Source organism: Camellia sinensis, chromosome 7, assembly GCF_055761805.1.
Source record: "Camellia sinensis isolate YWXY chromosome 7, ASM5576180v1, whole genome shotgun sequence".
Classification (NCBI taxonomy): Eukaryota; Viridiplantae; Streptophyta; class Magnoliopsida; order Ericales; family Theaceae; genus Camellia; species Camellia sinensis.
In genome coordinates this window covers 120,924,204-120,939,036 of record NC_138967.1, presented here as the reverse complement: position 1 = coordinate 120,939,036, position 14,833 = coordinate 120,924,204, and the positions used below count along the sequence as shown (strand labels likewise).

Sequence of the window (14,833 nt, the reverse complement as noted above, 5' to 3'; positions counted from 1 at the left end):
CACTCCAATTTCTCCATTTGTTTTTTTTTCCCGACGATATTCTGGATATTCCGATGAATCTCCAATGATGTTCTTAACGTTCCGTGAACGTTCTGAACATTCCGTGAACATTCTGAACATGCCAACGACTTCCATTAACGTTCTTAACACTCCACTGAACTTCCCGGCGATACTCCGGTGACTTTCTGATGATGTTGAATATTTCGATGAGTTTCCGATGACCGTTTGACGGTAGTAGAATGTAACAGCATCTGTAAATTGAAAAAAAAAAAAGATTTTTTGATAACAATTAAAAATATATAGGACTAATTGGTGTAAGTGTTTTGTTTGGGGATTAGATAAATCTTGAATTTTGTATATGAGACTTATTGGTAAGTTCCCTTATAATTATTTAGAATAAATTATAAATACATCTTTTAAAATTTACTTAAAATACATATTGCCTCCTATTATTTTAAAAATTATATCACGCCCCTTCAAATTTATAATTGCATAATAAATAGCTCATTTTATTAATAAATTATCAAATCAATTGACAACTTTTAATGATTTCATAAATATATTTCAATTAACAATTCAAATAATTTTTTTGTTGTATATGAGAGCAATTAGAAATTTGATTTTTTTTGTTAATTGTGTTAAATAAAAAATAATAGCAAGAGGGGCATTTATAATTTTTCAAACTACGCGAAATAATTCGTATTTTAAATAAAGCCTTGTTTGTCATCTACTATATAATCCATCTTTTTATCTTTTTATCTTTTTTCTATCACATCACCTCTCTACTTTTCTGCACATCTTTTCGTAAAAAGACAAAAAGTACACTTTTTTAATACACCCCAAACCAACCCTAAATTTTCAAAACCTAATTGTAATTTTTGTAGACTGAATAGTACTGTTGGATATGTAGAGTTCATCATGGGTCTTATTTTGATAATCCGAATCGTTGAATATGTAAAGCTTGTTGATTACTCTATTCTTATAAAAAATCATATTGATCGGATATCAATAACCTCTTTGATCAGTTCATAATTTTTTTAATGGTAAATACAATTTTAAAAATAAATTATTGACAAAAATATGTTTTAACTAAAGAATTATTAATATTTGATCAACGTAATTTTTCTACAAAAATAAAATACTCAACAAATTTTATATATTAAATAATTTAAATTATCAAAATTAGACTTATAATAAACTCTACCAACTTAACAACACTGTCTAATCGACTTTATTGACAAAAGACTTCGATTGTTGGTATGTGTTTTCTTGGAAGAATAAATACACGGTGGGACGTTTGTCTCTTGTTTCCGTATGCGTTGTAGACTGCAATATAATTAAAAAAGTTAAATTTTTATGATTGATGTTATTTCTCGACTATTTTCCTGAAATACAATTCTTTTAAAAAACTCTCTGATTAATATATAAAGTTTACGGAAAGAAAGATTTAAGGACCAGGATAGCACAATGGTTAGACTGGTGAATTCTCATCCTTCTAATTTCAATTCTTACTAGAAAAACAAGAAAAAATAACATGTTAGTGGTGTTTTGTAAAAATAATTACAATTTTATGAAAAAGTTTATAAAGTTATCTTTTAATGGTTTAAAATTTTTCATTAATATGTTGTTATTATTATTATTATTATCTTTACATTCTACTTAAATGATATTTTTTCAAAAATAAACAAAGTTCTTCCTTGTACCAAAAAAGGAAGAGGAAAAACGAAAAAGAAAAGAAAAGATTTTCATTGTTGCAAAGCCAGCCGGGTCTTCCACTGACATTGAAGGTGCACAGTGGTCTGAAAGAAATGATTACATAGGGATAGGAGCTCCTTCACACACAAAGTCAAGACAGAAGGTTTTACAAAAAGTCATTACAACAGAGGGTACTTTGGTCATTTTCCTACAAGTTACAAGTTGCAACTAAAGTCATCCTTGTTCAAATTTGTCCAAAGTTAAAGAAAAATAAATAAAAAAGTGATACTAAGTTTTGAAAAAATTAAAATCAAAATCAAACATGATGACTTCCATCCATTGCTTATTATTTATTGTGCAGCAGTGGCAGTAACGTAATATCCTACGGAAAAACCAGCATGGACAAAGCATAAAATTCCTCCAAGAGAAAAATAGTGATGGTGTGTCAAACCACATGAAGCTCTTGACTTGTTGTTTGACATGGTCCCAATCACTAACAAACCCAATCCAATTGCAAATGCAACCCTGATCAATCATAATTAACACCAAAATATACAAATTTAGCCCTTAGGGGATCACATATGTAATTACGAAGTCAAATCAAGTCCATTACTCAAGCCTAAAAACATAAATCATTGTGTTTGATTTTAATTTTCTAGATTCAATTTTTTTTTTAAATTGAATTTTTTATTCTCTCGTATTTTTTATTTTTGGTGAATATTTTTAAAATTTTAAGTAATTTTTTTATATTTTTAGATGCACATAACTTAAATGTATCTAAAAAGTTAAATATTTATCAACAACTATTTTAAAAAATCAATAAACACACAAAAATAATTTTCATTTTTTTTTAATTTTTGATATTTAGTGAATTTTTTGAAAAAGAATTTCACAAATATTATACTTTTTAAGTGTATTTATGTTAGGTATATCAAAAAATTAAAATAAATTAAAAAAAAAAACTGCTTAAATATTAAAAAACTTCAGTAGAAACAAATAAAAAATAGAAAACAAAAATTTCAATTTTTTGAAAAGTGAATTCAGAAAACTCAAACTAAACAAGCTGAATGCTATCTCAAATTTAAATACATAGAGATTTGAACTACTTGTGTGGCGTAGATCAGCCTAGAACGAATTAGATTCATACATTTTAAATTCTGAACATGTTTTTTAGTGTTACGATTAGAAAATTCACCTACCATGTGAGTAGGAGGCAAGCTAGTGAACATTGTCTGCTAGGGGACGCTTTAGAAAGCTCTTCTTGAGTGCAAATGCTACACCCACCAAGTAAGTTGGCAAGAATATGGGCTAGAGCCAGAAGGGTGGCTGCAATCAACCCTAGAATGAAGGCTTCATGGCTTGGGTCTTTACACTCAAATAACCATAGCCTCATATGCTTAACCTGTTTCAAATTATACACATATAAACATGTATGTGTTTCAATTTTAAGTACATTTTAAAAAAAATGTGTTATGTAAATCACAATAACATACCTGGTTTTGAGCGGCTTCGGCTTTGATTCCAAGTATGCCTGCTATAATATCCATCGCAACAATCAAGAAACATGCAAGAATACCAACTATTCTAGCCATTTTTTAGGATATGAAGATCTTGAAGTTTGGTGCCAAGAAGGAAAAAGCTCGAGTACAGATTCAAAACCCCTCTCTCTTTCTCTCTCTACTAAGATTCAGATGGGAAGGGGCAATGTGAAACAAAGTGAGGGGACATATAAAGAGGGAATAAAGTGTATGTACAATATTTTTGAAAAAAAGAAGAAGATAATGTAAAGTGAGATTAAAGATGAAGATAATGCAAAGAAAAAGCTTCTTTTGTCAATTAAGAATGGAAACTTTAATTTGCTTTAGGGGGTCTTCTTTTTTCTTCTCTTTGGATTCCTTAGGTGGGGTATCAACGAAAATTGAGTATAAACCAGCTAAGGGCGGGCATGCCTAGTCATCTATACCAAGGACAAAGTTGAATCGGTGGGATATGTAAAAGGGACTTTTTGACTCTTTAATGTATTTGCAAATCATTTTCTTCCACGAATATTTTTTTAATTATTTTAAGATCTCAATTATAATTCACTCCATATTTTTTTACAATTATGGGGTATTGCAATCTAATAAAATAAAATAAATGTGTAGTTATAATCAGAATCAAATGTAATATAAATTAATTACATATAAATTCTCAAAGTCTGAGAGAAATATTACAAAGAAGTACGAGAAGTATAAATTTATATATGTGGAGAGAATCGAATTTTTAATGTCATAATGAAGTTCAATGATTCACTGAGTTTAGGGTAACTGACATGCAGTACTGTCCTGTTCTCTTTTTTGATTGGCTTTCTTTGACAGTAAATTTGTAACATTTATATTGGATATTTGGGAGACAATATGAAAGTTAATTATTTATGATTAGTTGAAAGTAGTACATAACAATACCACAAGATACCATCTCAACACCTAAAGCCTTTTCCAAGTTTAGAGGATAAAATGTTGTCCAAAATCTCAATAACATCCTACATTTTTTTACTTTTAATTCCAATTTTATATTGTTATGTGTTTAGATCTTTAGACCCTTGTTTTAAGGACGTCATTGTTGTTATTAAAAAAAAATCAATACAATAAATACCTAATTACATATATTAAGATTATGTTTGATTCATGTACTTGGATAGAGATTTGAGAAGGAAGGGGAAAAAAGTTTATGAATATATATTTCATTCGCATTTCACCTATCTTCTTTTCTTTTTTCCTTTTCCTTCTCAAATTCAAAAATCAAACGCAATCTAGACAAATTACATAAATCACATAAACAAACGATGACTGAATTTTACTGTTTAAATAGCCCTGCTTGAGCTTCATAGTTCATAAAACTGTGTGTCTTTTTTTTTTTTTTTTTTTTGGGTACTTCAGAAATTCATAGTTCATACAACTTCATGGGTGTGTCCAATTGTTGTACATTAATCAGGCTTTATCCTTATATCGCTTGTTTGATGAAATTTTTTTAAATTAAAAACTGATAATTAAAAGCATAACATAAAAATTATCTCCTTCAATTTTTATTGGGATAACTAGTAATAAGTTCATTTCTATGAGGAAATAAGGCATTTGGTCCAATAATTAATTTTTTGTGGAGATTATAAATGATTAATGAAATTATTTAGTGAGAATGATAAATTATTATTTTGAAAGAAAAAAAATAAAATTTACCCCAACTGTGGCTAGATCACCCCTGGACCCAACCCCAGCCTATTGCCAAACCACCACCAAGGTCGAAAAAGTCGCCGGTGGTGGCCAATGACTTCAACTACTAGTAGTGGTGACATAGATAAATAGACAAATTAGGTGAATAGATGGATAAATAGACAAATGGCACATGGACATGTAAATGACCTTATAAGTAGAAATATAGTTGATGTGGACAGATAGGTGAATAGATAAACAGACAGATAAGTAAGGGTAATATTAATTTTTTTCAAATTATTTTGTTCTTTTGACTAAAAAATAATCCACCTATATCTGTCCACATCTTGGGACCTTTGCCCCATATTTGTCCGATCCAAGTAGAAAAAACATTTTACATGAGTCGAGAATGAGAATTAGTCGAGATGTGTATAAGTTAGTCCCAACATCCAATTATTAAAAAATAAAAAATAAAAAATAAAAAACAAACAACAACAAGAAGGCCCTTGAATTCTTAGTTCTCGGAGTCGGAAGGAACCACATCTAAGTGGAAGGCCGAAGAATCTTTTTTTTTTTTTTTTTTTTTTTTTTTTTTTTTTAATAAAAAGTACTATTTTGTGGAATTTCGGTGGTAGCGTGTAAAGAGAGACAGACAGATATCTGGCATTCTGCGTGTACTGTCGGTGTGTTCACATACTAGCTCTGTGGAAAAATTTGAACTACAGGAAGAAAAAAAAAAAAAAGCCCAATATATTAGCAAAAATATTATGAGCCACCCTTATCCATTTATAATTCATCACAAATGTGTTAGTGTGGTGAAAATTAAATTAATGAAGAATTTAACCCATTAATTCTTTTCTAAGTAAATTTTGAGTTCATAAATATAAATTTGTAGTGTTTTTGATATATTAGGTTTGCAAGTATATGACTCGTAAAATTTTATTTGCATAGATGGATTTTGAATTTTAAACTAAGAGATTTGAGGTTAAACTTTATGAATTATAGAAAAGTTAAGTTGTAATAAAAAAATAGAAGACTTGTCGAAGAGAGAATTTCATTAGGGGATAATTTAGAATCCTTAATATGAAATTTTAAATTATCATAATTCAACATAATAAGATTCTTCAATTCAATTTTTAAACCTATATCAAAACTAGCAAATTCTTCCATTTCATATCTACAAATCTCAATACAAGTTCACGTCCAAAAAGAGTGCATCATTACTTTATTTTAGAAATAAATATTAAATGTAATGGTAATATTATTCTAGAATCTTAGAGGTAGTGCAAACAACTTTTCCTTCAACTTATCTCTTCTAAAAATTACAATAACTTACCAAGTTGAATAGGTTGAATTGAGCCGCCGGCCTAACTCAATTGACCACTCTTATATACTTTTATTTAAGAGGTTACGGGGGTGGTCTAGCTCCCCTATTATAGGAGAAAAAAATTATAATAATGGTGATATCACTTCAATATTGACACATGGTATCACCATCAGTCCTGCTGGGACCCCAGAACCCCACCTCCACGTGGGGGGCTGTGACTTGCAGACGAAGAAAAAAAAAAAAAAAAATTGATCCAATCACAAAACAATGAGGGTGCTGGGATTCAACTCATTTTCCGTATCACCATGCAACTATCATCTAATATATAAGCGCGATATATCCTACAATATATATGTGGTAGGTAAGTTAGTGTGGTGAATTGAAAAGATAGTTATATTTATATTATAAAATTCACCCTCTTATGTGATAGTTTATTGTTAAATGATAATATCACATGTCAATACTAACAAAATATTAAAAGTATTAAAAGTCAAACTAAATTGCTCCACACAAATAAAATCAATAAAGTTTATTCTATGCGGACTACACGCTCTCTTTATTTTGCTTCGTTTATCGTAATTCACAAACCAAATCAAATGATGCACTTGCAGCTTTTCTTTGTTCAACCGAAAGATCAACAAGACTTCATTCTTCCATTCAATTACCTCTTCCTTCTGAAGGTGCTACTACCACATAGTGTCTCCATGGATTCTAATTTATGATCCTCTCTAACGAAAACTCTTTCTGCTCTTTTTCTTCCTTCTCTAACATCTTCACATAAAGTGGATCGACACTTGTGGTTGTTGCATTTGTCACCACATCTTCATCTACCAAGTCTTTGACCACCATTGCATAAACCTCATCATTGTCTTCCCCAAACTTCTCGGCCACAGCAAATTCGGTGGCCTCTCTATCAGTTTCAACGTTCTCACTATAGTTGAATTCGACTTTATGTTCTACTTTCATCAAGTCTCTGTTCGGGTTTTCATAATTTTTGAGCATTGGTACAGTACCAATGCTCGATTGATCGTAACCAGTTTGTTGGCTTATAGGACTCGACCAACACACACTTGACAAACCCATTGTTATATTCCTCAAATAATCTGTTTCAACAATCACATAATAGCTATCAATTTATGAAAAACAACGTTAATCAAAATTACCTTAGGATTAGATTAATAATCCAACAAAATATATAAACTGATGTTTGGTTTAAAAAAACTATGACCTTGACTAATAATCTATGTAGACATGGTATCCCGTATATAGGGTAGCATTGAATCCAGGGCCGGTCCAGGACATAGGCCCACCAGGCCATGGTTTAAGATCCATCAAAATAGATAAAAAAAAAAAAAAAAAAAAAAAGCCCTTCTTATTGTAATTTAGTGTAATATATTAGGTATGTTTTAAGTCTAAAAAAATTAAACAAGGCCCAATCTAATTTAAAATAAACTAACTCATTACAAAATTAAAAGGCCCATTCAAAATTAAAATGGCCCATTCTCTCTCCCTATCTAATTTCTAACCCTAACTCTTAATTCAATTTTTTCAAAAATTTGAGAGAAGCGGAACAACGGAGTACTAACAAATTTCTCAAGAATTCAGAGCAGCAACATAGTACATGTAGGTCTTTTTTCTATTCAATTAATTAAATATTTGTCTTGTCTTTTGCTCAATTGCTATTATCATATTGGTATTTATACAAATCTACATCATCAAGAAGAATTAATCTTTTGCTACCTGTGCTATTATAACATTAGAAGTTTAATAGTTCACATCACATAATTTAAAAGTTGTGTTTTGTTAAGTGATGGTGGTGCTCTTGTACTTGTTTTGATCTAAAAAAGTATCTTGATCTTAGTTCATCATGACTCTTAAAAGAAATTATCCGTCTAGATTTGCAAAAAGAAAAAAGACTAGATTATGCAAGTATAATTTATTTATTTGCTTTTAAAAATGCAAGAAGAGCAAGGATCAAGTGATACTTATTAGTTGTTGTAATGTAATGCTAAGTATTTTTTGTGATTTTGATACAAATCTTGTCCTTTACCTTTAAATTTTTTTTTCATTGAATGAAAAGAAAAAATATGTGAAGGACCCCAAATGAGCTAGTAATATTTAATAGTTAATTATAGGCTTTGGGGCCCAAAATCACAGAGCCGGGCCTCATTGAATCCCAAAAGGTGTGAAATACAAAATGAAAGACTAAGGAAATATTCAGACTAATAAGTTCAAATTAAAAAATTGTTAAGAATTTTATCAATCACTCTTCATAATTTTGAGTCAATCCAAATCCGTCAATCTTATCTAATCCGGTCCTGTCCATCCAAATAAATACGACCTAGGTTATTTAGCAAGGCTTCAACTGTAGTGCCCTACAGAAAGCTCAAGCAATATTCAGCCCAAAAATTGAAAGGCGCCCAGTTCATGTGTGTTTCGAATTGGGCCACTAAGCCCAGTTCACAAATAAAAAGATCATAGTAGTAGTATTCCTTGTGGGCGCTACCGGCACATGAGCCTTTAAAAAGCCAGAAACCAAACCGAAATGAATAATGTTAGGCTTTAGGAAAGAAAACATTATGAAAAAATTACATCTTTTAATTAGTTTATGGTGTTTTATATGTATAATTTAATAGTGGAAAATCTTTATAAAACTTTTCATTATATTTCTTTTATAAAATCTAACATTACTCAACATAAATTTTCATATCAGTTCTAAATACTCTCGTGTGGTTGTGAACCTAATCAATAGTGTTTTGTAGTTATGTATATATATATTGTTATTATTATGTAAGTATATAGTCCTTTACTATTCAGTGACCCTGTTTAACATGGTGTTCCAAAAAGACTAATCATTACTTCACAAAGATAATACTAACTCATGAAATGTCATGAAAACATAAATAACTTTATAGTGTTTATTTCATTAATTTTGGTAAAAATTTAAAAAAGAAAAGGAAAATGTGGATAAAATGTGAATGTAATATGATATTTCACTTACATTTCAAATACTTTTTTCATTTCCCTTTCTAAATCTCTATCTAAATCTATAAACCAAACACAGCTTTAGAGAGAGCGTCCAATGGAGATATTTAAAGCGCTTGATAAAGTGTGAAAAAGTATATCATTAAACAAAGAGTAATGTTAGAGACTCACACATTTGACCCTCAAATGTACTCAAAGTGGTGTGGCAAGGGAATTGGACTCTCAATCATTATATGTGTAACAAATCAGAAATTAACACCTATCATAATATATCATTATAGGTAGAATTGTGAAATTTTTTTTTGTAGATCTCAAACATTTTCCTTAAATAAAATGAGACCCAATTTTATTTGTTAAGTATTTACCAATTTTGTGAGTTCAGTGTGCAAGTTTTAGAAGTGTGCTAAATGTCAAGAATAAAATATCTACAAAAAAAAAAAATTAAAAAAAATGGATTATTTAAATTCAATAGGACCCTTTTGTGGAGGCCTCACAAAAACTAAAAATATATATATATATATATATTTCGCTTATAATGGGTCGAAAATATCATTATATTATTTGTTATCATTTAAAAAAGTTAAATGTCATCAATTTTTTTACTCGTAAAAATAAAACAAAAAAATTTAATAACTTTACAAACATGTTAAACTTTTAAATTTTTTAAAAAACACACCAAAAAAAAAAAAAAAAGAGTTGGCTTATTGTACTAGAGGGTACTATTAGGTCATTTGGGGCCATAATCTGAGCTCTCTCTATAATCCAAACCATCAATATATAGAACCCGTCGAGTACATCATCTTTGCAAAAAATCATGATAATCGATAACCACTTGATCATATTACATTTCTATCACAAGTTATTTTGAAAATCTTGCATGCCATTGACAGAAATGTGATCTAATTAAATGTCTATGAATATCTGATTAATGTAATTTTTTATAGGAATAATATACTGGACGAGTTCTACAAATTAAATTTTTTGGATTATCGAAATAAGCCCGAATCAAAGCACACAACCACCAAACAACATCCTCTAATTCGATACGAACTGAAAACGAGTCCAAAAAAAAAAATCCCAAACGTTTCAATGTCCAACACCACTATCTGTGGTTTTGAGAGAGACAATTTATTTGTTAATTGATGTATCTTTTATGTCGAAGTTACTTTGGCTATATTTTTGTTAAAAATATATATTGAAAAAAACCTTCAGTAGTGTCAACTTTTGATTACAAATTTGATTTTATCAAATAAATTTATCACATCAATAAAGACAATCACGATCATGCGTTCTAAAAAATAAATTGAGTGATTAAAAATTAATATAGAAGGTAATTGTGCCAGAATAATATACAGTAGGAACTATTGAAGTGACATAATTTAAAATATTTCTTTTACACATAAGTCTAAAAAATTAATTTCAACTTTTACCACAGAAATTGGTCTTAGTGAAAACCCATAGCTACTATTTTGTAAATATTAAATACAGATTCGGAATCAAACTTTTATCCATATGCAATGATTAGTTCACTTCCCTGACAGTATGTGAGTAAGATGATATCTTCATTGATCTCAGGTCCCATTTAGTTCTTTCTGTTCTGTTTTTATGGCACAGTGGCTGATTTAAACACACTTTCACTCACACATGCACTTCACGCAGAGATCAAAAAGCTAAAAACAAAACAAAATGACTTCAACATATCTATAATGTGTAATCCGAATGCAAACGTCCAAATATGAAGCAAGTTTTCGAAAAACTCAAGCAATCAAAATATCCATTAGAGAGCAACTATAGTGAGGCACGGAGATTTCAAGGGAGTGTTGAAGGATCGAATACCATCTGTTGATAGATTGCCTTCCTCTCAGCGATCTTCTTCATCAGAACCAACTGTTCCATCGAGTAAACGCAGCAACCTCGCGAGTAGAGTGTCGTTTGAACCACGGGAGAGTTCACCACAACCTGAAGCAGTTGCTGCCTATTCAGCCTCCCCATTCCGCCGATCACGTTCACATTTCCATGATTTTGAGCTTCGAAACTCGACGAATTACAAGGCATGGATTGGAGGACGCTAATCTGTGCCTGGAGAAACTTCACGTACTTGTACGCCTCCTCGAGCATCGTCGCCATATCCATCTTCTTGTCCCACGGCAAAAGCTTCTGCAAGCACCGAGTCTTCTCGCTGATCCTCTGTCGTCTCTGCCTCGCCAGCGTGCTCTGAGGCATCACCACCGTGGCCGGCGAGTGAATCTCCGGCAGATTCAAACCGAACTGAAAGTTTCTGGCCGTTGATTCAAGCGTTCGTTTCCGAGACGAAGACTCTGCAAATCCGAAGCAGTGATGAACCTGCTCGAGAGACCGGAGATCCGGAAGTTGCTGAAACCTCAAATCACAGAGTCTAGAAACCGAATCAGAGGTCTTGGACAAGAAATTGAAAGGCTCGGTCGATACATCATTATCAGTGACCTCTACGTTGAGGTTTGAAGCTTCAATTTTGGGCATTTTGAGTTTCCGATCAGGACTGACCTTCTCCTCAGTCTGTCTGGCAATGATATCTTGATGAGTTAGGAAACCAGAAGTCGGGGGATTGACGAGCGAGGAGGGAGTGGGCGGAAAAGGTCCATAAGCGTAGTGGAGAGAATGAAGAAAGGAGTGAGGAGGATCCATAGCTGAAAAGAAGGCGTTGATAGAAGAATCGTCGGTGATGAAGGAAGGAGGAGAGTAAGGTCCAGAATCAGAGCCTTCTTCGCCTCCCATAAGCATTGCTTGATATCCTCCTCGCTCCATTCTCAAACTCAATACGATACAAAAAGCTACAGCCAGAGAGAGAGAGAGAGAGAGAGAGACACTCCTAATAAAGCAATTCTAGAGAGAGAGGCAATGAGGCGGCGATGGTATAATTTTTGTTAGAGACGTTACGGGGGGTGGAGGGAGGGGAATACACGTGGCGTGTCCTTATAGGGTTGTACATATATACCTGAATCGTTTGGAGTGGAGGGTCGACGACGATTGGGTGGTACAAAAGGAGGAGGAGGAGAGGGAGTGTAGTGGAGTAACCGACAGGTGGCGGTGTCAGACCTTTTTTTTATTTTTTTGGGGTCTCTTTATATTTTTTTTCTGGGGGGTTTCAGGTGGCTGGGAAAGTAGTACTTGGCTGATTTTGGTACATTTTGGAATTTTGAGATAGCGATTTATGACCGTTGATTGTTGATGGAGGGGGAGTTTGATCGGACGGGGTGGTGTGAGGGGTTTGGGGGTGTGTGTGTTTTTTGGCGTGTGTTCGGCTCGTGGTTGGGGGTTTTGGACTGTCCGATTACTGAAGTTGTTATAGATGATGGTAGTGGTGGTGATGGTTTTGAATTTGAAAAAAATTAGGATCATAAAAATAATCATGAAAAATTTATAATTTTTGAATTATCTTTAATTAGTGTATGTTGTTTTATTCTAAGTATAATTTAAAAGTCATAAAATTTTCATGATTATTTTTCTAAAATTTTTTTCATGATACCTAGTATTACTGTTTGAATTTGAACAGAAAGATTAGTGAAATAACAGATGTGCCCTGATAAAGAGTGGGGTTATTTTGTAAAACAGTGAGGGGGATTTTGGGGATTAGAATTGTAATAAGCAAAAGGAATGATGGTGTGTGGGGGTGGGGGGGGCCAAGGTTCTCTCCTTGGAGCCTCGTACTTGCGTCTGTCCTTGCAGGCATTCGGATCTACTTTTAGGCCCAATTTTGATAATCCGAACCGTTCATATTTTATAATTTATTCAGTATATCATACCTGTAAAAAATCAAGTTGATCGGATATCAGAAAGCATGTGTTCGAAAAATTGAACTAAAAACTATTTTTTAAAGAATTTAATAAACAGTTTTCCGAACACATGCTTTCTGATATCCGATCAACTTGATTTTTTACAGGTATGATATACTGAATAAATCATAAAATATGAACGGTTCGGATTATCAAAATTGGGCCTAAAACTAGACCCGAAGGCCTGCAAGGACAGGCGCAAAGATGGGAGCTGCAAGGAGAGGATCCTCATTCGTGGGGGGGGGGGGGGTTTACACGTGCCAGTAGGGGTAGTAGTAGTACGGTTGGGGATTAGAATTGTAATAAGCAAAAGGAATGATGGTGTGGGGGGGGGGGGGGGTTTTACACGTGCCAGTAGGGGTAGTAGTAGTACGGTTGGATGAGGTGTTTTTGGCCGTGGATTAATCAGACAAAGTTGTGTTAAAATTACAAAATTACCCTTCAAAATGAGCATACACTTCCTAATATATTAAATACCAGCAATGTTAAATATCATAAAAAATCTTTTATGAAAATAATCATGAAAATTTTGTGACATTTAAATTACACTTAAAATAAAACACCACACACTAATCGAGGTAATCTAAAAATCATAAATCATTCCTGATCATTTTTATAAAAAAAAAATTATAAACCCTAACTTTTCTCATTACACACTACTATCATTCCAAAAGTTCACTTGCTATTAGCCATCATTGCATATTTGTGTTCATCGTCATGTCAATCCGATACACATAGGAAACAAGCTTTTTGTCTTATTTTGACTTTGATTTTTGAGAAAATTACAAATAAGTAGAATAATAAAAAAGAAAAAATAATCACTATAAATGATAAATTTTCTTATGAAACTCTAGCGTACAAGGACTTACACAAAACATTAAAAAAAAATTAAACTATGCGCGCACACACACAAGACATTTGCATCACTATAAAAATACAAATATACAATAACAATAAAAAATAAAATTTCACTGTCCCACTGCATTACAATTTGCCCTTAATTTTCAAGAAACTGCAGCCAACAAACGCATTCATCACCCCGTCCCATGCAAACTATAAATAAATCCTCCACCTCTCAATTAACCACGATAGCTCGAGATCAATGTCCATCCATGCTGCAACGCAGCCTAAATGAATAAAATACAACCATTTCTAATAACGGGACACGGGTCACTGCTGTGTCCGCTCCCTGTTATGTTCCTGCTGTGTCGTAAAACGCCACATTTTTAACTTCTTTTTTTTTTTTTTTTTTTTCATGTTCTCACTATGTTTTTTAACATGATAAATTACACTTTACACTAAACCATAAATCACAAATCCTAAAATAAAAAAATTAAGTTTTAAGAATTAAACCTAAATCCTAAAATTAAAAAATTAAAAAAATTTAAAAATTAAACCCTAAACTCTAAATCTTGAAATAAATAAATAAATAAATTTTAAGAATTAAACCTAAACCCTAAAATAAAAATAAATAAATTTTAAAAATTAAACACTAAATCCTAAACCGAAAATAAAAAAATAAAAAAAATTTAAGAATTAAACCCTAAACCCTAAATCTTAAAATAAAATAAAATAAAAATTTAAGAATTAAACCCTAAACTTTAAAATAAAAATAAATAATTTTTTTCCCTAAATCCTAAAATAAAAAAAAATAAATTTTAAGAATATTATTTCACTTTGAATTCAACTATTCTTCACATCTAATATTATTTCATAAAATAACAAAAGTACCAAACACAAAATGAGTGACAAAGTTTCAGGCATCTCCATGCATGCTTCATAAAAAGTTTTCCTAAATATCCAATTTTACACCCATCAATTTTGTG

General features: G+C 31.6%; 2 protein-coding genes across 2 annotated transcripts; both read right to left on the bottom strand.

The window, feature by feature from the left end:
• Window positions 1–1,726: 1,726 nt before the first annotated feature.
• Window positions 1,727–3,659, bottom strand: LOC114295351 (protein VASCULATURE COMPLEXITY AND CONNECTIVITY). Its single transcript, XM_028239583.2, has 3 exons — window positions 3,189–3,659; window positions 2,895–3,097; window positions 1,727–2,220 (listed from the first exon to the last, which is right to left on the bottom strand). The coding sequence occupies exons 1-3, from the start codon at window positions 3,285–3,287 to the stop codon at window positions 2,046–2,048; spliced, it is 477 nt and encodes a 158-aa protein (XP_028095384.1). The 5' UTR covers window positions 3,288–3,659; the 3' UTR covers window positions 1,727–2,045.
• Window positions 3,660–10,866: 7,207 nt separating this feature from the next.
• Window positions 10,867–12,121, bottom strand: LOC114295352 (basic helix-loop-helix (bHLH) DNA-binding superfamily protein). Its single transcript, XM_028239584.2, has one exon. The coding sequence runs from the start codon at window positions 11,977–11,979 to the stop codon at window positions 11,005–11,007; it is 975 nt and encodes a 324-aa protein (XP_028095385.2). The 5' UTR covers window positions 11,980–12,121; the 3' UTR covers window positions 10,867–11,004.
• Window positions 12,122–14,833: the final 2,712 nt, after the last annotated feature.